Source organism: Oryx dammah, unplaced genomic scaffold, assembly GCF_014754425.2.
Source record: "Oryx dammah isolate SB20612 unplaced genomic scaffold, SCBI_Odam_1.1 HiC_scaffold_3, whole genome shotgun sequence".
NCBI lineage: Eukaryota > Metazoa > Chordata > Mammalia > Artiodactyla > Bovidae > Oryx > Oryx dammah.
Window position 1 is genome coordinate 25,799,037 of NW_024070187.1, and position 23,268 is coordinate 25,822,304.

At 36.7% G+C, this 23,268-nt stretch overlaps 1 protein-coding gene across 5 annotated transcripts in view; it reads right to left on the reverse strand.

Moving 5' to 3' along the window:
• The window catches only part of RAP1GDS1 (Rap1 GTPase-GDP dissociation stimulator 1), a 164,797-nt gene that overhangs the window by 99,999 nt on the left and 41,530 nt on the right, over nucleotides 1-23,268 (reverse strand). For 3 of the 5 annotated variants that reach the window (XM_040237814.1, XM_040237818.1, XM_040237817.1), the window contains exon 2: nucleotides 14,729-14,839. In XM_040237814.1, coding sequence (XP_040093748.1) covers nucleotides 14,729-14,839 — 111 coding nt within the window. The remainder of the gene's footprint in view (nucleotides 1-14,728; nucleotides 14,840-23,268) is intronic. The other 2 variants (XM_040237819.1, XM_040237815.1) reach the window with 1 other exon arrangement.

A 23,268-nucleotide genomic window follows, 5' to 3' on the forward strand; every position in this document is an offset into this window, starting at 1 on the left:
ATGCTGAAGTTCCAATACTTTGGCCACCTGGGGTGAAGAACTGACTCATTAAAAAAGACTGATGCTAGGAAAGACTGAATGCAAGAGGAGAAGGGGACAACAGAGAATGAAATGGTTGAATGGCTTCACTGATTCAATTTTCAAATTGTTCTTTTTTAAACAAAAATATATTGAGTTAAATGGGTTGTTTATATATTTTGGATATTAACCCCTATCATTCATATCATTTACAAACATCTTCTCCCATTTGGTAGGTCATCTTTTCATTTTACTGATGGCTTCCTTTACTGTGTTAAAAAGTAAATTAGGTCCCATTTGCTTATTTTTGTTTTTATTTTTAAGCCTTAAGAAACAGAGCCAAAAAGTATTGCTACAATTTATGTTGTGATTTGTTGTAAGACAGTAAAATGACCACAAGCCACATACGTTAATAATACGGCATATAATGTTACTGACCTCAGTATTCTTCAAGATCTTATTTTACAGCAAATAGAAGATAATACAGTAGTCTGTGCATGTGTGCTCAGTAGCTTCAGTCGTGTCTTGACTCTGCAATCCCATGGACTGTCACCCACCAGGCTCCTCCATCCATGTAATTCTCCAGGCAAGAATACTGGAGTGGGTTGCCATGCTGTTCTCCAGGGGATCTTCCCAACCCAGGGGTTGAACCCACATCGTTTATGTCTCCTGCATTGGCAGGTGAGTTCTTTACCACTAGCGCCACCTGGGAAGCCCAATATAGTAGCTTTAGTTCAGTTCAGTTGCTCAGTTGTGTCTGACTCTTTGCCGACCTCATGAATCGTAGCACGCCAGGCCTCCCTGTCCATCACCATCTCCTGGAGTTCACTCAAACTCACATCCATTGAGTTGGTGATGCCATCCAGCCATCTCATCCTCTGTCGTCCCCTTTTCCTCCTGCCCCCAATCTCTCCAATCAGACTCTTTTCTAATGAGTCAACTCTTCACCTGAGGTGGCCAAAGTACTGGAGTTTCAGCTTTAGCATCATTCCTTCCAAAGAACACCCAGGGCTGATCTCCTTTAGAATGGACTCGTTGGATCTCCTTGCAGTCCACTGGACTCTCAAGAGTTTTCTCCAACACCACAGTTCAAAAGAATCAATTCTTCAGCACTCAGCTTTCTTCACAGTCCAACTTTCACATCCATACATGACCACTTCCATTTAAAGAGATTTAGCTCTGATTTAGCATACATCTCTTCAACTCTTTTTCAATGTGCTTCTAAAAAGTGTTTCTTAATTTGGAATCTTTTCCCCCTTTCTGGCTATTCCTTCCTTACTTTGAATATTTCAAGCAATGGGTTAATCGTTTACTCTCTATTTTGTCTTTAATGTTAAAATTTTCCTATTTCAACAATCTTTGCAGATGATCATTAATATTCACATACATTCTTAACTCAAAAAATGGAAAATGCAGTAAATAAATGAGTAACAATGAAAGGTGAAATAACTTTGCTTTTGTTTGTTTACTTGGTGTAAATATATTCCCATGGTATGGCATCTCTTCCAGTTTTAACATAATAGATAAACTATAGATTCATATGGATTTAGATTCATATAAAATCAAACCTCCAAAAGGAGAAGAATTTACTACAGTTGCCTATTTTTCTGGCTTGTTTTCTTTCTTTCCCTCTAACCTAAATGTTAGAAACTTTAAAAATTATCTTTAATGTCAAGGATTAAAATATTTTCTTAATTTATAAAATAATTTATATCCATAATTCATTAAATCTTGAGATACCAAAATTCACATATTGTAAAGGTCTAAGAGGAATCTACGTAAGTTGTTATATAAAACTACATGCAGAACTATATATCTATATAAAACTATTAAAATAAAGGTAGAAGACTAATAAGCAATCATGTTCACATTTTCAGGATTGAGTAATATATATAAGTTTAAAAAAATGAATATCTCAACTTACAGCTACGGACATAATTCAAAGGCTGATATACTATGACCTTATAATTGTAGCCAAACAATTATTTGGTAGCAAAATTAATGCTCTACTGACTGTAATTTTGAAACTTACAGGGTTATAAATTACTAAATTGAGAAATTTCCTATATTGTTTATTGGACTATTTAATAACCATGGAGTCTAAAATATATAATAATTAATATTAATTTTATTTACTCTTTAGGTACTAATTCTCATTAAGTACGTGTCTGTCCCTGAATATACAAAGAAAGATATAAATTATACTGAACCTCACTAATCTACTAAATGACAATGACTTGGAGACTGTAAAACTACACTGTACTTTTCATTAAGAAAAATTTTCTCTACAGACGGAACGTTGTCCAGGATTGACCACATGCTGGTTCACAAGGCAAGCCCTGATAAATTTAAGAAAGCGGAAATCATATTGGGACTTCCCTGGCAATCCAGTGTTAAGACTTTGCCTTCCATGGAGAGGGTGAAGATTTGATCCCTGGTGAGGGAGCTAAGTCGCTTCAGTCATGTCTGACTCTGTGCGACCCCATACAAGGCAGCCCACCAGGCTCCCCCGTCCCTGGGATTCTCCAGGCAAGAACACTGGAATGGGTTGCCATTTCCTTCTCCAATGCATAAGTGAAAAGAGAAAGTGAAGTTGCTCAGTCATGTCCAACTCTTCTGGAGCCCATGGACTGCAGCCTACCAGGCTCCTCCATCCCACATGCCTCAGGGCCAAGAACCAAAAAGTAAAAACAAAAGCAACATTGTAACAAATTCAATACAGACTTTTACCAAAAAAAAAAAAAAGAAAAAGAAATCATATGAAGCATCTTTTCTGATCACAATGCTATGAGATTACAAATACACTATAAGGGAAAAAAACTAAAAAAAAAAATCACAAACATGTGGAGGCTAAACAATTTGCTACTAAACAACCAATAGATCACCGAAGAAATCAAAAATACTTGGAGACAAAAGAAAATGAAAGCAGAACAATCCAAAAACCTATGGGATGCAGCAAAAACAGTTCTAAGAAGGAACCTTATAGCAACACAATCATACCTCAGAAAACAAGAAAAAAAATCTCAAACAACCTAACTTACACCTGAACCAACTAGAGAAAGAAGGACAAACACAACCTAAGGTTAGTAGAAGAAAAGAAATCATACAGATCAGGACAGAAATAAATGAAGTAAAGAAAAAGAAAACAATAGCAAAGATTAATGAAACTAAAAGCTGGTTCTTTAAAAAGACAAACAAAATTGATAAGCCTTTAGCCATGCTTGTCAAGAAAAAAATGGAGATGACTCAAATCAATAAAATTAGAAATGAAGGAGAAGTTAAAACTGACACCACGAAAATACAAAGGATCATGAGACACTACAACAAGCAACTGTATGTTAATAAAATGCACAACCTGGAAGAAACGGAGAAATTATTAGAAAAGTACAGTCTCCCAAGACTGAAACAGGAAGAAAAAGAAATTATGAACAGACCAATTAGAAGCACTGAAATTGAAACCGTGATTAAACACCTCCCAACAAACAAAAGTCCAGAACCTGATAGCTTCAGAGATGAATTCTATCAAAAATCTAGAGCAGAGCTAACATCTATCCTTCTGAAATTGCTCCAAAAAATTGCCTCATTCTATGAGGCCACCATCACCCTGATACCAAAACCAGACAAAGATACCACAAAAAAGAAAATTACAGGCCAGAATCACTGATGAACAGAGACACAAAAATCCACAATAAAATACAATCCATATCTAACAATACATTAAAAGGATTATACACACACAATCAAGTGGGATTTATCGTAGGAATGCAAGCATTTTTCAATATCCACAATTAAGTGTGATGCACGAAATCAACGAATTGAAGAATAAAAACCATATGGTCATCTCAATACAAATGAGATAAAACAGATACAGACTCCTAGACTAAGAGAACAAATTTATGGTGGGGGGGGAGGGATAGTTAGGGAGTTTGAAATCAACATGTACACACTGCTATGTTAAAACAGATAACCAACAGTGACCAACTCTGTTCACTGTCATGAATGAGAGGGGAGGTTGGGAAAGAACAGATACATGTATATGTATGGCTGAGTCTCTTTGCTGTCCACCGGAAACAACCACAATATTGTTGACTATACTACAATATAAAATAAAAAGTTTAAAAAAAGAAAGAAAAAAAGAAAAACTTCCTCTAGTATTAGTGCTCTCAACAAATAATTTCATTATAAACAAACTTTAAAATAATAAAAATAAAAATATTTACTATTCTTAATACTAACTGATTAGGCTAAGGACTTATGGTTTAAAGGCACCCACTCTTGACTTTTTAAAGAAAATCATTCTTTAATAAAGACTATCTTCTTAACATAAAAATATATATTAAGTCATTATATTGAATGGTGAAGTATTATAAGGGCTGCCATTAATATCAGAAACTAAAATAAGATACTACTCATACCATTGTTATTTACTACTTTGCTGGCAATTCAAGCCAATCCAATTCCAGTAAGTCAGCTATAGTGACAAGGGAAAGCGGAAACAAAAATAACACTTTGTTGTATGTTCTGGCTGCAAAACCCAAGAGATCTAGCTAAAAAATCATTTTAACTAACATGTGAGTACCAGAGGTAGTTGAATACAAATAAAGATATAAAAATCAATATATTAATAGCTTTCAAACTGATCTCCAACAAAACCACCTGGAAGCTATAATGAGAGAAATTTATTTGTAAAAACAACCAAAAAATGTCAAATACATAGGAATGAAGCAGGAGGCAGATGGCCCTCCCCCAGGGTAAAGCAGTTGGAAATTCATTCCCTATTGACCAAAACTCCAAGATGAAAATGGAGACTAGCAGAACAATTAAGGGAGAAGGCTGGGCCCTGCCCAGACCACATATCCCTCATTGCCAAAGTCCGGAGACCTTCCTGATCACACATGCCCAGAGAAGCTCCTTGGAGGTCAAAGAGGAGTGATGTTAACTAATGCCAGGCTATCCATATGCCTCTGCAGTAGGATCCATCTTGGCTAAGAGACGTGCATGCACACATGGAAGGATCCTGAGATATACCAAATATTTGCCTGGACCATGAACCAGGCAAATCAAAATGACTGGCCAAAGGAAAACTGGAAGAAATGCCTCATGTAAGTGATTTAAACTGCCACGAGGGTGCAACTCAGGGACTGTCCCTCTGAGTCTGCCCGTGTGTCTATCCGTACAAACTGTAGTCTTTTTCCTCTTAATAAACGCTCTATTTGCTTCACTACTTTCCACCTTTGTGGAAATTCTTTTCTGCAGAGCTGAAGGGGCAGGGCCCTCATCACTGACTACTAGTCTAGTGGCCAGGATCTGGCGCTTTCACCACCACAACTCAGTCTCAATCTCTGGCTGGGAACCCAAGCCCTGCTCCAAGTCATCGCAGGCTTTATTTTTCCCAAGATCAGGAAAAGTACTTTAAATAAGATATATAGAGAAAGCACATGAACCAAATTATATAATTGTAATGAGACATAAAAAAGGGAAAACTTGAATAAAAACTATAATTATGCTTTTAGAATACAAAATGTTAGTATTTTACTGAGGATGGTAAATCTTTTTCAGTATATATTTGGCACACAGCATCATTTCAAATCACATTTGTCTTATGTATTTTACTGTTAAGAACGTAAGAAGTTTTTTCATATGTAGCAAACCTAAGAAGCAAAAATGGTATCATTTGTTAATTAGCTAGTGTAAGAAAACCCAAATCCTGTGTCAATGCTTTAACCACAAACTATAAATACTAATAGAGGCTTATCTCCTTCTTGAGATTATACATAATGGAGCTTTCTTTGCCCCTTATGAAGTACAATGATTAAAAACATAACAGAAAGCAAACAGCACCCAGTATCATGCTATTATCTTCTGTTACTAATCTCGTGGCCTGGGAAAGATTTCAAGATGATCTTTCTCGTTATTTCAATCAGATTCAAGTCTTTCTGTGACCCTGTTTCTATGAGCTCCTGAATATGAATATATTTGAATATAATCACTACTTCCTGCTTCTGACTAACATATACCTATATGTTATCACTTCCTTAGACTCTGCCCTTAGGATAATGAACTTAAGGGTCATTATTTTAAATGGCCTCTTTTAAAAATGTCCTCTCCTCCACTGAAAAACCCAATTGCATTTTATTGACGACAATGATAATGATTTTGTCTCTAAATTGCATTGCCATCATACCATACTGGTTGGCCCAACTCTTAAACCTTAACTCTTAAATCATAATTCAAGAAATGATGGTTTACAAAGCTCCAGCAAAAATAAAATATTTATAAATATTTTATAAAATTTAAGAACTGAGATTCAATATGTAATCACTAATTTTAAAACTTTTAATGAGACATTTGATTTTGGGGAACTACTAAGTCTTTAAAAAACAGTATGCATTTTATACTTACAGGACCAGTAGCTCAGACTAGCCTCATTTCAAATGCTCAACAGCTATGACAGAGAGTGGATACTGTATTGAATAGCACAAGTTTAGAAGATTCCTCTGGAAGGCTAATGAGTATAGTATTCCCTGTGTTCTTCCATGGTTAGGAGAATTTTTCTATTGTCTTGATACTTACTGAGCACTTTGGCTCAATGTCAAATTCTTATTCCTTGAGTTTTCTGAAAATACTGCTCTAATATTGAATTGTTCTGCATATTGTTGTTGAAGAGTCTGATGCCAATCTAATTTTCTTTTCTTTTTAGATAACCTAATCTTTTAGCATGGAGGCCTGGAGGATTTCTTTTTTGTATTTATTTTTACCTTTGAAGTATCAAAGTTTTGCTAAACTTCCTCAAGATCAATTTTCACAAGCACATGGTAGGCACTTTCAACATATATATTCTGGTATTCTACTTCAGAAAAGTTCATACTCAAATATGAGTTCTATTTCAAAGTTTTGTTTTTCTCCTTAAGGATTCCAATTGCAGGTATGTTAGATCTTTTTGCCTACCTTTTATATTAGTCCTTTTCTCTCTGATCTTTTGTCTTCATTTGACCCATTTTCCTCAATGTGCTTCATTAAATTTTCAGTCCTCCTTGGTACCCTGTAATTTACTCTTAATTTTTAAAATGATTCTTTTTCTTCATCTTCTAGTCAACTTTTACTTCACATCTTCCTAGTATTTATCCACTCTGGCTCCAAGTTTCTGAATTTCTTATTCATATATTCTTTTGCCTTTTCATATCTATAAAGGCTTAAGGATATTTAATACGGGTCATGGTGTTCTGTTACTGCTAACTGATTCGTGGTTGGTTTAGGAGAAACAAAATTAATAGCTAAAATGTTTCGATTCTTATTTTCTTCTTTTTCCTTGTAGTACCTATGTACATACATAACCTGCAATTTCCCATTCAGTGTGTGAAAAGTGAAAGTGTTGCTTGCTCAGTCAAGTCTGACTCTCCGTGACCCCAGGGGCTGTAGCGTGCCAGGCTCTTCAGTGTGTAGTTTCTAACTAGCAATAAAAGTTGTATACAGTAAGGAAAAGATTTAGGATCGATTCTCAGGGTTTTTAGTTCGAAAGCTCCTTCTTCTGAAATTAAACCAAAGAGAACTCTTAGTGTGTCTTCTAACAGCATGATTCTCTTACTTCTACAGGACACTTAAATGTCCCCATCTTGTGTCCCCCTTTCCCTTCATCACCAAGCCTACAAGGGAGAACAATTTCATCCTCCGAAGAGGCACTCTCCTGATCTGCTGCCTAGGGTCTTGTGTACCCTAGGAGACAAAGTCTCCTTTTGATTTCCGAATAGCCAATGCTCTGAGTGAATCTAAGTCCAAATCTTAGGATTTTCCCACCAAGGTAAGATTTTTCTAAAAACAATTTTTATTGCAGACTATCACCCCTAGGGCTCCTGATTCAACCCCTCTTGTCTTTTCCATGTGGTCTCTGCAGTCTGCATGAACTCTAAAATGGGATCTGACACTGAGTAGGCCAGATATAGGTGTTTATTTCTCTCTCTCCTAGTAATTTGAAGTTCTTCGTTTTCTCCAACACAGGTTATGAATACTTTATTTTATCCAACCTATTTTGTTGATTTTATACAGAATCTTTTTAGACTGTGTAGGAAAATTCAGATTTAGATGGCCACCACTACTATGCGAATATCAGATCACCTTGCCTGCATCCTGAGAAATCTGTATGCAGGTCCAGAAGCAACAGTTAGAACAATGGACTGGTTCAAAACTGGGAAAGGAGTATATGAAGGCTTCATATTGTCATCCTACTTCTTTAACTTATATGCAGAGTATATCACGTGAAATGCCAGACTGGATGAAGCACAAGCTGGAATCAAGATTGCCAGGAGAAATATCAATAACCTCAGATATACAGATGACACCACCCTTATGGCAGAAAGGTAAGAGGAACTAAAGAGCCTCTTGATGAAGGTGAAAGAGGAGAATGAAAAAGCTGGCTTAAAACTCAACATTCAAAAAGCTAAGATCAAGGCATCCAGTCCCATCAATTCATGCTAATAGATGGAGAAACACAATGGAAACAGTAACAGACTATCTTGTTTGCCTCCAAAATCACTGCAGATGGTGACTGCAGCCATGAAATTCAAAGATGCTTGCTCCTTGGAAGAAAAGCTAAGAGAAACCTAGTCAATGCATTGAAAAGCAGAGACATTACTTTGCCAACAAAGGTCCATCTAGTCAAAGCTATGGTTTTTCTAATAGTCAAGTATAGATGTGAGAATTGGATCATAAAGAAGGCTGAGCACTGAAGAATCAATGCTTTTGAACTGTGGTGTCGGAGAAGACTCTTGAAAGCCCCTTGGACTGCAAGGAGATCAAACCAGTCAATGCTAAAGGAAATCAATCCTGAGTATTCACTGGAAAGACTGATGTTGATGCTCCAATACTCTGGCTACCTGATGCGAAGAGCTGACACATTAGAAGAGATCCTGATGCTGGGAAAGACTGAAGGCAGGAGGAGAAGGGGACGACAGAGGACGAGATGGTTGGATAGCATGACTGACTCAACAGACATGAATTTGAGCAAGCTCCAGGAGATGGTGAAGTGGACAGAGAAGCCTGGTGTGCTGCAAGTTCATGGGATCACAAACAGCTGGACACAACTTAGCGACAACAACCACTAGTAGTAGCAATACTGTAGTGTTAGTCGCTCAGTCGTGTCCAACTCTTTGCGATCCCACAGACTGTAGCCCACCAGGCTCCTCTGTTCATGGGATTCTCCAGGCAAGAATACTGGAGTGGACTGCCATTCCCTTCCCCAGAGGATCTTTCCGACCCAGGAATCAAACCTGGGTCTCCTGCATTGCAAGCAGATTCTTTACTGTCTATGCTACAGGGAAGATCCAGGAGATCTTAATTCATCAAGAACTCTCAGTGTCTTTTTAGTTGACCACAGTCTCTAGTTCAGTCTCTTCTACTCTTCAAATACTACCTTTAATAAGGGCTTTCCTGGTGGCTCAAATCGTAAAGCGTCTGCCCTCAATGCGGGAGACCCAGGGTTCAATGCTTGGGTTGAAGATCCCCTGGAGAAGGAAATGGCAACCCACTCCAGTATTCTTGCCTGGAGAATTCCATGGACAGAGGACCCTGGTAGGCTACAGGCCATGGGGTCGCAAAGAGTCGGACATGACTGAGCAACTTCACTTTCTTTCTTTATTTAATAAAAACTGAACCCTTGGTACTTTATGATTAGCACCAGCCATAAGCCCTCATAAATGATGGACATAATAATTAAAAGAGCCACATAATACAAAAGTATGTAAAGGAGAAGACCAACATAATTCACCTTGCAAAAAAGACATACCACTCTGTGGTATATTTGATACCTTAGAGTAAAAAAGTGATATCTAGATATTACTATGAAAGAATTAAGTAAAATAAGCTTTCATTTCTATTAAAACAGCAGCAATCTTTCATGATCAGTAACTGCAGATTTAATAAGGCTATTGAAAAACAGTTGATAATAAATTTCAAAGTCTGTAACTTAGGAAATAATTTTGATACATGATAATGAGTCTGTTCAAAAAATTAAAGGCATAAAGCAGACTAAAAGTAAATGACAACAGAAAATTCTTACTGTTAGAGAAGATTTATGATCTACTTGAACAGCTTCCATACATTATTTGATATGCTTAGGATTACAGCCTAATAGGGAACCAAAAATCAACATAATGAATAAAACAAAGAACAAGGCTAAGAAATAACCCAAGAATTCAATAGGGAGACGAATATTATGAAGTTATGAATATGGAACTAGATACTAAATATTTCCTTCTTTAAAAACAAGTAAACTGATGTTCTTTCATAAGGTTTTCTATAGATAATAACTGCCATCAGGCAATTAACTCAAGTTAAAACACAAAGGTATATGAGGCAATAAGACAGAGGAAAACAGTCTAAACTGTTAGAAAAAAGATGTAAAAACTGTGTAGGTGATCATGCTGACATTGTTCTCTGGTTCTCCCAACCAACAAGAACATGGTCCCCATTCTCTTACAACAGAACAGAATTTTTATTATGAATGACTGCTAATTTTGCTCATTTTGAGGCCTTTAATTTATGCTAGTAGGTTGTCCTACAAGGTGGAATGTTTAGGGACAAAAATGTGGCCTGTTTTACATTTTCAAATAAGCATGAAATAAAGTACCAATACAACTCAACAAGCATTTATGGACAATCTTCTAACTATTCCCTTAACCAAGACAGACCAGAATAAACCAGGCTGATTTCTTTACTGGTAGCCTTTATATATTTACTAAAAACATTTGAGATCTGAAGTATTTAGTAATAAATGAGTGACTGAATGCTTCTATATTAATTCAGATTTCAGATGTACACAAAATACTTGCTTAAACAAAATGTTTTCCATAACATCTAGCAAATACTCAAATTTTCAACTTTTGTCTCTTAAGATCCTTACATATACTAGATTTAATGCCCATCCAAATTCAAAAAAACACTCAAGTCATGCAAAGTGAAAATTCTAATTTCAGATTCTAATCATTTGTAAATTCCCACAATGTAAAAACTTAAAAGCATGATTTCTTTCCTTTCAGAAATGTCTCTTCCAATGACAGGTTCGGTTTGGTTCAGTTCAGTTCAGTTCAGTCGCTCAGTCGTGTCCAACTCTTTGCGACCCCATGAATTGCAGCACGCCAGGCCTCCCTGTCCATCACCAACTCCCAGAGTTCACCCAAACTCATGTGCATCGAGTCCATGGTGCCATACAGCCATCTCATCCTTTGTTGTCCCCTTCTCCTCCCACCCCCAATCCCTCCCATCATCAGGGTCTTTTCCACTGAGTCAACTCTTCGCATGAGGTGGCCAAAGTATTGGAGTTTCAGCTTCAGCATCAGTCCTTCCAATGAACATGCAGGACTGGTCTCCTTTAGGATGGACTGCTTGGATCTCCTTGCAGTCCAAGGGACTCTCAAGAGTCTTCTCCAACACCACAGTTCCAAAGCATCAATTCTTCAGCATTCAGCTTTCTTCACAGTCCAACTCTCACATCCATACATGACCACAGGAAAAACCATAGCCTTGACTAGACGGACCTTTGTTGGCAAAGTAATCTCTCTGCTTTTTAATGACAGGTTAGTAAATAATAAAATAAAACTTTTAGATTTCTATTACCCACATTACCATCTTGTACAGATAGAGAAATCATTCTTTCTTGATCAGGTGCAATACTAATGCAAACACTGACATTTTTAGTAAGAATACCTGACACTAAAGGAAGAATTATGAAACTAGAACTTCTCTGGGTAAAAAAGCCAGAATAGATTCTCAGTTACATGCTTTATAATTTTACCTTTAAGAGCACAGAAGTAGCAATGGATCAAGCACTTTATTCAGAGAAGTAAGAACAACTGTATAAAATAAACATCTCACTGATATTTAAAAAATTTTTCTTGCTTAAAAGCTAGATGTTAATTTTATAAAACACGTCAATAAATATCTAAAAATATACAGCTCATGGGTTTATAAATCTCCTCCCTCTGTACTAATAATTTGAAATCACTTTTTTAAAAAAAGCAAAAATTTAAAACCATATTAAAATCTAGCTTCTGAAAACACTTTCACATTCTATAAACTCAGAAAAAAGCTGCACTTTACTCAGAATGTAGTTTTTTAAATTTTGTAAACCAAGAGTTACAATTCAAACTCTGGATTCTGCCAGAACAAGGCAAGTAAACTTACAGGGACTGTTTTCCTACCTTTTAAATGCTGATGTATATAATACCTCATCATGCATGGGTCTATTGGAAAGATCAGACAACAGATTAAGTCTGAAGTCTAGTGCTGAGTAGTACAAAGTGGACACTCAATCAGTAATACATCATTCGGAAGTTAAAGACAGGACATTTGCAGGAACTACCTCTTCCTATATCAAATTATTTTGTGTCAACAGTCTCAGATGTGAAGACAATTATGCATTTTGTTACAGATTCTTCAGAAGACATATCCCTTTTTTTTGTTCCCTTCCTGAAGAGTTAATGATTAAATTGGCAGTTTGTTGTTTTCATTACCATTGTGGAACTATCTGTCCTTAACATTTTATGAAATACAATTTCAAGACCATTTTCAATAAATGGGGCTAACAAATAACTCTGCAATGGGTCTGAAATTTAACCCAACACCATACACACGTCAGTATTTCCTGAATCTGTTCTTTAAAACACTATAAAATTTTGCTTCCTTTTTTCACCTCTCTTCATCAACTTTCTCTGGGTTTCAGTCTTTCCAGGAGAGCACTGAGCGCCCCTCAGTGTCTAATCCAGGACATGGAATCCCCACCCTTCAGGTTCTGAATGAATGGTCCATTTGGGAAATACTGCATATTTCTAACATAAAGGAAAAACTGGGCCATTTAAAACAAAAGAAGTTATAAAAAAGCAAGGCTTCAAAAAAAAAATGAACTTGAGATACTCAATTTATGTAGACTAATTACATATTATGTAAATCGACCTATATAGGCATGCGTAAAAATCAGGTCATCCTGTGGTTTTCTCTCATCTTTAGGACCAGCGCTACCCATAAGAATCTTTCGTCACTGTGTAAATAGTTTACATCTATGATCCCCAGTAAGGAAGTCACCAACCAAACAGGGTTACTGAAAAGTTAAGAGTAAAAAAACTTAATCTTTTCTTAAATTTAACTATTAAATTTAAATAGCCACATATATCTACTACAATGGTGAACAAAGCCTTACACATTCTCTTTTCTCTTTTAAAAAATTTTTTTTGATTTGGACTATTTTTAAAGTTTTTATTGAATGTGTTACAACATTGCTTGTGTTTTGTTTTTTGGCCCTTTGTCATGTGGGATCTTAGCTCCCAAACCAGAATGGAACCCAAACTGCCTGCACTGGAAGCAAAGACAACCACTGGACCACCAGGGAAGTCCCTTTTTATTGTTCCTGTGCATTACCATTGTGCCCTTTATCCAGATGGTCTCATTGAACACCTTGTTTTAAACCCCTTCTGTGATATCTCTAAGATCAAACAGCTTGACAAAACTATAATCTCAAAAGCAAACAACTACTGAAATAGAATTTTAAAAGCCAGCTTTAAAATGCACTTTTTTCATGAAGACCATTGCAATCAATTATTTTGATTTTCTTATCACAGTTTACTAAAGAAAAAAAAAAGCATACATCTCAGAGTGCTTCAAATTTAACTTTAACAATACAGTATATAACTTCCCTCCTGAATTGTCAGCTACATAATTACTCTCAGGGTAAAATAAAGGCATAATTAAAAACAAGTAAAGCATAAACCAAAGTACAGCCAAGCAGAATTAAGAGAACAAATGAAAATTATTCTGTATCTATGTATTCACTGTGATAATACAGAAATTAATGACTAGAAGTATGATGGCTCAAATGCAACAATACAATGAATTAGTCAGTGAAAAACTGTGTAATTTTTATCTCTAGCATTATTTACCACACCACCAAAGATCAAGAGTTACCTCGATTTTAAGGGATTTTTGGATGACTCTTTCCAATTAAATCTATGCATACATTATTTTAAAGTAAAATGATTAAAAAGCTATCATAAAAAAAATTTTAAGGGTTTTAAGCACCCTCTCTGTTTCTACCTTTTTTCATAAGCTTCCTCTCTGCTTCTCCTCTCCACATGTTAACATAGTCTTTTTTTTAAAGCACAAATGTAGGTGTTAAGAAGAAAAACAACTCTTGGTGCATGTCTGTTAAGAACTGCCTCTCTCTGGGATTGGTATTAATGTCATCACTACCAATCAATTTCTCCTTTCTTCTGCCTATCAACTTGGCTTTCAGTATCCTGGGGGTGGGGAGGTAGGTAGGAGTGTGGAACAAGGAAAACAACATCAGTATTCAAACATAGGATTCAAAAGAATTCAAACAATGTGAATGCAAGTTATTTCCTAAACTATATATGAATTTCTGAAAGACTGCTGACTTGATTTTTTTTTTGTTTGTTTGGCATTTGAGTAAACATAAAAAAAACTTACTAAAGTGTAAAGTGAAGTCACTCAATCATGTCTGACTCTTTTCGATCCCATGGACTGTAGCCTGCCAGGCTCCTCCATCCATGGGATTTTCAGGCAAGAATAGTGGAGTGGGGTGCCATTTCCATCTCCAGGGGATCTTCCCAACCCAGGGATCAAACCCAGGTCTCCTGCACTGCAGGCAGACTCTACAGTCTGAGTCACCAGGGCACCGCCCCCCGCCACCTAAAAAAAATCAACTTACTATTTTGCATCAAAGCTTGAAGTAGACAATCCAAGCATCCTTCTAAACTATCATCAGTTCTGTCAGCAGCTGTTATCTTCAGCTTCTTCAAGGTATCACTGAGATTATCTGCTTAGAGAAAAAAAGAAATCAGGAACCTCACTAACCATCATGCTACACGATAAACAATACAAAGAAGCAAAAGGCTCCCATTATGGTGAATTAATTTTCATATACATTCCAAAATGGCAATGGACTATACAATTACTCATTTTTTAATAAAATTTTATACATTTAACTCATATAAAATAGTTACCCTATCTGTATGATACCAAGAATATTCCATAGTCACAGAACATCTTTTCAGCATTCTTATGCCTTATTTACTGTTCACGAACCAGCTATGGTTAACTGAAAAAAACGAAAAGTCCACAAAAACTTACATAAGCTTTGCAAGTAATAATGGATTACATCTTTTTGGCTTCCTCTGTTGCATTTCAAATATATAAAATGAAAGTGAAGCTTTAGAAAAGTTTCAAAAAAATTTGACTTAAAATAATAAAGTCTATTTATTACTATGGGCTTCCCTGATGGCTCAGGTGGAAAATAATCTACCTGCAATGCGGGAGACCCAAGGATAGGGAGGATCCCCTGGGGAAGGAAGGGAATGGCTACCCACTCCAGTATCCTTGCCTGGAGAAGTCCATGAACAGAAGCCCCTGTCTACAGAGATGCTCAATAATATAAAGCTTCTTAAAACTGCCACTTAAACACTTCAAAGTACTGCATTGTCAAAATGTGTACATTTTGGATTTTACAGCAGTTTGCGTGCTCAGTCACTAAGTCAAGCCTGACTTTTTGAGACCCCATGCACTGTTGTAGCCCTCCAGACTCCTCTGTACACGGGATTTCCCACGCAAGAATACTGGAGTGGATTGCCATTTCCTCCTCCAGGGGATCTTCCCGACCCAAAGACTGAAGCCACATCTACTGCATTGACAGGCAGGTTCTTTACCACTGAGCCGCCTGGGAAGCCCTTTAAAACACTGCTCTTCTCCTAAATTAAATATGGATTTCTCCAGACCATAGATTGTTAAAATTTTTTTACACATTAAAAATTATTTAGGATGCCAAGGAGTTATTAAATTTTTATTAAAGTATATTTGATGTACAATGTTATATAAATAACAGGTGTAGAATACAGTGATTCACAATTTTTTAAGGTTATAATCCATTTATAGTTACTATTAAATACTTGCTATATTCCCTATATTGTACAATATACCCTTGTAGCTTATTCTCTACATCATAGTTGGTACTACTTAATCCTTTACCCTTTTATTGCCCATGCTTTATTCTACGTATCAGTGAATCTGTTTCTTTTTTGCTGTATTTACTGGTTTGTTGTATTTTTTAAATTTCACATATAAATGATATCATACAGTATTTGTCTGACTTATTTCACTTAGCTTAATACTCTCTAGGTCTACCCATCTTGTTGCAAATGGCAGAATTTCCTTCTTTTTTATACTGGAATACTGAGACAAAGTGTGATATCATTTATATGTAGAATCTAAAAAATTCAGCAAACTAATAAATACAGCGAAAAAGAAACAGCCTCACTGATACAGAGAACAAAGTAGTGGTAACCAGTGTGGAGAAGGAAGGGGAGAGGGGCTGCTATGAACACTGGGATGAATGTATCATTTTGAATTAGTGTTTAGGTATGTACACCCAGGAGTGGACTTACAGGCTCATATGGTAGCTCTATTTTTAGAGAAATCTCCATGGTGTTTTCCAGTGGTTGCACCAATTCACATTCCTACTAACAGTATACAAGGATTCCCTTTTCTTCACACCCTCACCAACACGTGTTCCTTGTGGTCTTTTTAATGACAGCCATTCTGTCAGGTGTTAGGTAACAGCTCATTGTGGTTCCGACATATTTTACTTTTGATTAATGATGTTGAACATTTTTTAATATGCCTAATAGTCATCTGCATGTCTTTGGAAAATATCTGTTCAGGTCTTTTGTCCATTTTCTAATCGGGTTGTTTGTTTTTTTTTTCTGATTTTCAGCTGTATGAGCTACTTATATATTTAGGAATATTAACCCCTCATTGGTCATAGTATTAGTAAATATTTTCTCCCATTCAGTAGGCTTTTCGTTTTGCTGATGCTTTCCTTTGATGCACAAATGCTTTCAAGTTTACCTAGGTCCCATTTATTTTTGCTTTTATTTATTTCCTTTGCTTTAGGAGACTGATCCAAAAAACTATTGCTACAATTTATATCAAAAAGTGTTCTGTCTATATTTTCCTCTAGGAATTTTATAATTTCTAATCCATTTGGAGTCTAGCTTTGCATATGGTATTAGAAAATGTGCTAACTTCATTCTTTTCCATGTAGCAATCCAGTTTTCCCAGCACTACTTATTGAAGACACCATCTTTTCTCCACTGCATGGTCTCACTTCCTTTGTTGTATACTAATGGACCATAAATGTGTCAGTTTATTTCTGGGCTTTCTATTCTCTTTCCTTTATCTATGGTGCTGCCTGTGCCAACACCATGCTGTTTTGATGACCGCAGCTTTGTAGTATAGTCTGAAGTAAAGGTGTGTAATTCCTTCAGCTCTGGTCTTCTTTCTCAGGATAGTTTTGGCTTTTCAGGGTCTTTTGTGAGTCCACACAAATTATTAAATTATTTGTCTTAGTTCTGTGAAAAATGCCATTGGTATTTTGACAAGGATTGCATCTGTAGATTACCTTGGGTAGTATGGTCATTTTAACAATAGTAATTCTTTCAATCCAAGAATATTGTGTATCTTCACCTGCTTGTAAAATCTCAATTTCCTTCATCAATGTCTCATAGTTTTCCAAGTACAGGTCTTTTACTCCTCAAGTTGGTTTATTCCTACGTATTTTATTCTTTTTGATGCAATAGTAAATGGGATTATCATCATAACTTCTCTTTCTGATAAGTTCATTGTTAGTGTACAGAAACACAACAAATTTCTGTATAATAATTTTGTATTCTGCAACTTTACCAAATTCATTGATAAGGTGTGAGAGTTTCTGGTGGTGTCTTTAGGATTTTCTGTGTATAGCATCATGTATGAAAAAGCTCTTTTAAAATTTATATTGATATTTAACATACTAAAAATTAAAAATGAGAATTTTAAAGACTGACTTTAGTAATTCATTTAAAACTAATATAGAACTATTAACATAATTATATTTTTAATGAAAAATACCTCAAAACTGAGAAAACTTACTGAAGAGCAGCATTGCTCTACATTTTCACAAGTCTCTATAATGTCTGCCCTATTGAAGAAAACTGGATTCTCACGTCTGCTTCTGTACTCAATCTTTTATAATTTGTTGTTTTGATTGAGTAGATGAAAAAAACTCAGCCTCACACATATACACAGTTGAGAAACAGGAGAATATTTTTACTGCCTCTTCAGATAATCAATTCAGTTCAGTAGCTCAGTTGTGTCCGACTCTTTGTCACCCCATGAATCGCAGCACGCCAGGCCTCCCTGTCTATCACCAACTCCTGGAGTTCACCCAAACTCATGTGCATTGAGTTGGTGATGCCATCCAGCCGTCTCATCCTCTGTCAGCCCCTTCTCTTCCTGCCCCCAATCCCTCCCAGCATCAGGGTCCTTTCCAATGAGTCATCTCTTCGCAGGAAGTGGCCAAAGTATTGCAGTTTCAGCTTTAGCATCAGTCTTTCCAATGAACACCCAGGACTGATCTCCTTTAGGATGGACTGGTTGGATCTCCTTGCAGTCCAAGGGACTCTCAAGAGTTTTCTCCAACACCACAGTTCGAAAGCATCAATTCTTTGGCACTCAGCTTTCTTCACAGTCCAATTCTCACATCCATACATGACCACTGGAAAAACCATAGCCTTGACTAGACAGGCCTTTGTTGGCAAAGTAATGTCTCTGTTTTTGAATATGCTATCTAGGTTGGTCATAACTTTCCTTCCAAGGAGTAAGCATCTTTTAATTTCATGGCTGCAGTCACCATCGCAGTGATTTTGGAGCCCCAAATAATAAAGTCTGACACTGTTTCCACTGTTTCCCCATCCATTTCCCATGAAGTGATGGGACCAAATGCCATGATCTTTGTTTTCTGAATGTTTTCTGTATTTGAGCTTTAAGCCAACATTTCCACTCTTCTCTTTCACTTTCATCAAGAGGCTCGTTTTAGTTCCTCTTCACTTTGTCATAAGGGTAGTGTCATCTGCATATCTGAGGTTACTGATATTTCTCCCGGCAATCTTGATTCCACCTTGTGCTTCTTCCAAGCTAGCATTTCTCATGATGTACTCTGCATAGAAGTTAAATAAGCAGGGTGACAATATACAGCCTTGACATACTCCTTTTCCTATTTGGAACCAGTCTGTTGTTCCATGTCCAGTTCTAACTGTTGCTTCCTAACCTGCATATAGGCTTCAGATAATGGTGGGCATTATTAGATACCATACCAAAACTTAATGAGCAGTATTTTTTTAAACATTAGTTGCCATGGGAAATCTGAAACAATACAAATGAGCACCGCCAAGTTACGTGAAAATCCATTGCTCTTTTGCACTTTGAAGCTTTTATATATACAATATATTTATCATTGATGAATTGATCATTTAAAAAAATTAAGTCATGGAGACATGTATATCTTCCAAATATCGACACATTTCATTGTACTATTTCAGGATATCATATTTGTTAATATTGTCACTAATCTTTTTTAAAGACTAGGTATTAGGAAGCTATCAAGCTGAAAGTGATACAAGTTTTCCAAAGTTCCAATTTTCTCTTAAAAACTCTTAATTTTATCACTGGGAACAGACACTGTCAATTTTTTTCTTCGGTGACAAATTAACCTTATTCATTTGTGAGAAAATATCTGCCAAATATGAAAAGCCAGTTTATCTCTCAGTTCTTAAAACAAAAAAAAAAGCTATTCCATGGGAAAAAAAGTATCTCAGTCAGCTCACAACTCACAGAGTGCACAACTGCTTCACTTAGAGATAACTATTAGAGTTTACAATACAACACAAGTGTTTTATGTGTACTTCCCATTTTATCACAGTATACTTTCAAAATGTGTATGAAAAGGTTGAAAGTTTTAAAAACATGGTCTTTTTTCTTTTTGATGTGGAACATGCTAAAAATCTACACTGAATTTGTTACAACACTGCTTCTGTTTTGTTTTCTTCTTTATTTTTTTTTTTGACCCTGAGCCATGGGGGATCTTAGCTCCCAGATCAGGAACTGAACCCATACTTGATACATTGGAAGGCAAAGTTTTAATTACTGGACCACCAGGGAAGCCCACATCATGGACATTCTTAAGTGAAATTGGCATTCTTTTCAACCTCAAGTATATGATAATAAAGAATATAATAACTACTAATTATTGCAGTTTGCTGCTACTACTGATTAGCACACACTGAAGCACCAGCGGTTTTCAACTCCAATTACTTTTAGAACACTGTGAATGCAAATGTCAACACGGTAAAAGAGAGAAAAAAAATGTCTTGATACTATGCAAACAGTTTTGACGTCACAGACACCCTAATAAGATACCAAAGACCCCTGAGACTGCTGCTCTAGTATTTGAATTTCAGGTATTTTTGTACTTCAAAGTAAGGTATAAATTTTAACAGAATTTTGTACATTGTCAGCTTATGATCTTGGTTCGTTTACAAGGCAAACCACTCAATATCACAGGAATCCAAGTCTAAACCCCAACCACTAATGCTGAAGAAGCTGAAGCTGAACAGTTCTATTAAGACCTACAAGACCTTCTAGAACCAACACCAAAAAAAGGTTCTTTTCTTCACAGGGGTGTCAGTCACTTAGTTGTGTCTGACTCTTTGTGACCCTATGGACTGCAGCCCGCCAGGCTTCTCAGTCCATGGGATTTTCTAGGCTAAAATACTGGAGTGGATTGCCATTCCCTTCTCCAGGGGATCTTCCTGACCCAGTGATCAAACTCAGGTCTCTTGCATTGCAGGCAGATTCTTTACCGTCTGACTCACAAGAGAAGCCTTATCACAGGGGACTGGAATGCAAAAGCAGGAAGTCAAGAGATACCTGGAGTAACTGGGAAATTTAACCTTGGAGTACAAAATGAAGAGGGGCAAAGGCTAACAGTTTTGCCAAAAGAATGTACTGGTCATAGCAAACACACTCTTCCATGGTGTACTCTACACATGGACATCATCAAATGGTCAATACCAAAATCAGACTGATTATATTCTTCCCAGCTGAAGATGGAGAAACTCTATACAGTCAGCAAAAACAAGACCAGGAGCTGACTGTGGCTCAGATCATGAACTCAGGCATTTTCTTACTTCAAATAAGGTATAAACTTTTTTTTTCTTTATTTCTTTTTTATTTTAATTGGAGGCTAACTACTTTACAATATTGTGGTGGTTTTGCCATACATTCACATGAAGCAGCCATGTGTGTACAAGTGTTCCCCATCCTGACCCTCCCTCCCATCTCCCTCCCCATCCCATCCCTCAGGGTCATCCCAGTGCACCAGCCCTGAGCACCCTGCCTCAAATAACGTATAAACTTTAATGGACTTACTGCAAAATTCAGACTTAAACAGAAGAAAGAAGGGAAACCACTAGGCCACACAAGTATGACCTAATCAAATTCCTCATGATTATCCAGTGGAAGTCACAAATATATTCAAGGGATTAGATTTGACAGACAGAGTGCCTGAAGAACTATGGACGAAGGTTCCTTGCACTAGGAGGTGGTGATCAAAACCATCCCTAAGAAAAAGAAATGCAAAAAGGCAAAATGGTTGTCTGAGGAGGCCTTACAAATAGCTGAGAAAAGAAGACACATGAAAGGCAAAGGAGAAAAGGAAAGATATAAGCATCTGAATGCAGAGTTCCAAAGAACAGCAAGGAGAGATAAGAAAGTCTTCCTCAGTGATCAGTGCAAAGAAATAGAGGAAAACAACAGAATGGGAAAGACTAGAGATCTCTTCAAGAAAATTAGAGACACCAAGGGAACATTTCAAGCAAAGATGGGCACAATAAAGGACAGAAATGGTATGGACCTAACAGAAGCAGAAGATATTAAGAAGAGGTGGCAAGAATACACAGAAGAACTATACAAAAAAGGTCCTGATGACCTGGACAACCACAATGGTGTGGTCACTCACCTATAGTCAGACATCCTGGAATGTGAAGTCAAGTGGGCCTTAGAAAGCATCACTATGAACAAAGCTAGTGGAGGTGATGGAATTCCAGCTGAGCTATTTCAAATCCTAAAAGATGATGCTGTTAAAGTGCTGCACTCAATATGTCAGCAAATTTGGAAAACTCAGCAGTGGCCACAGAACTGAAAAAGGTCAGTTTTCATTCCAATCCCAAGGAAGGGCAATGCCAAAGAATGTGCAAACTAATACACAACTGCACTCAATTCACATGCCAGAAAGTCATGCTCAAAATTCTCCAAGCTAAGCTTCAATAGTACATGAATGGAGAACTTCCAGATGTATAAGCTGGATTTAGAAAAGACAGAGGAACTAGAGATCAAATTGCCAACATCTGTTGGATCATAGAAAAAAGTAGAGAAATTTCAGAAAAACATCTACTTCTGCTTCATTAACTACAAGAAAGCCTTTGTCTGTATGGATCACAGCAAACTGGGGAAAATTCTTAAAGAGACAGGAATACTAGATTACCTTACCTGCCTCCTGAGAAATCTGTATGCTGGTCAAGAAGCAACAGTTAGAAGTGGACATGGAACAATGGACTGGTTCAAATTTGAAAAAGGAGAACATCAAGGGTGTATATTTTCAAACCTGCTTATTTAACTTATATGCACAGCACATCATGCGAAATGCTGGGTTGCATGAAGCACAAGCTGGAATCAAGATTGCTGGGAGAAATATAAACAACCTCAGACATGCAGATGATACCACCGTATGGCAGAAAGCTAAGAAGAACTAAAGAGCCTCTTGATGAAGGTGAAGGAGCAGAGTGAAGAAGCTGGCTTAAAATTCAACATTAAAAAAATGAAGATCATGGCATCTGGTCCCATCACTTCATACTTCATAGCAAACAGATGGGAAAAAAATGGAAAAAATGACAGACTTTATTTTCTTGGGCTCCAAAATCACTGGAAAAGGTGACTGTAGCCATGAAATTAAAAGACCTTTGCTTCGTGGAAGAAAAGCTATAACAAACCTAGACAGAATATTAAAAGCAGAGCTATCACCTTACCAACAAAGGTCCATATAGTCAAAGCTATGGTTTTTCCAGTAGTCATGTATGGATGTGAGAGTTGGACCGTGAAGGTTGAGTGCCTAAGAATTGATATTTTCAAACTGTGCTCTTGAGAGTCCCTTGGACTACAGGGAAATCACACCAGTCAATGCTAAAAGAAATCAACCTTGAATACTCATTGGAAGGACTGATGCTGACACTGAAGCTCCAATACTTTGGCCATCAGATGTGAACAGCAGTCTCACTGGAAAGGACCCTGATGCTGGAAAAGATTGAGGGCAGAAGGAGAAGG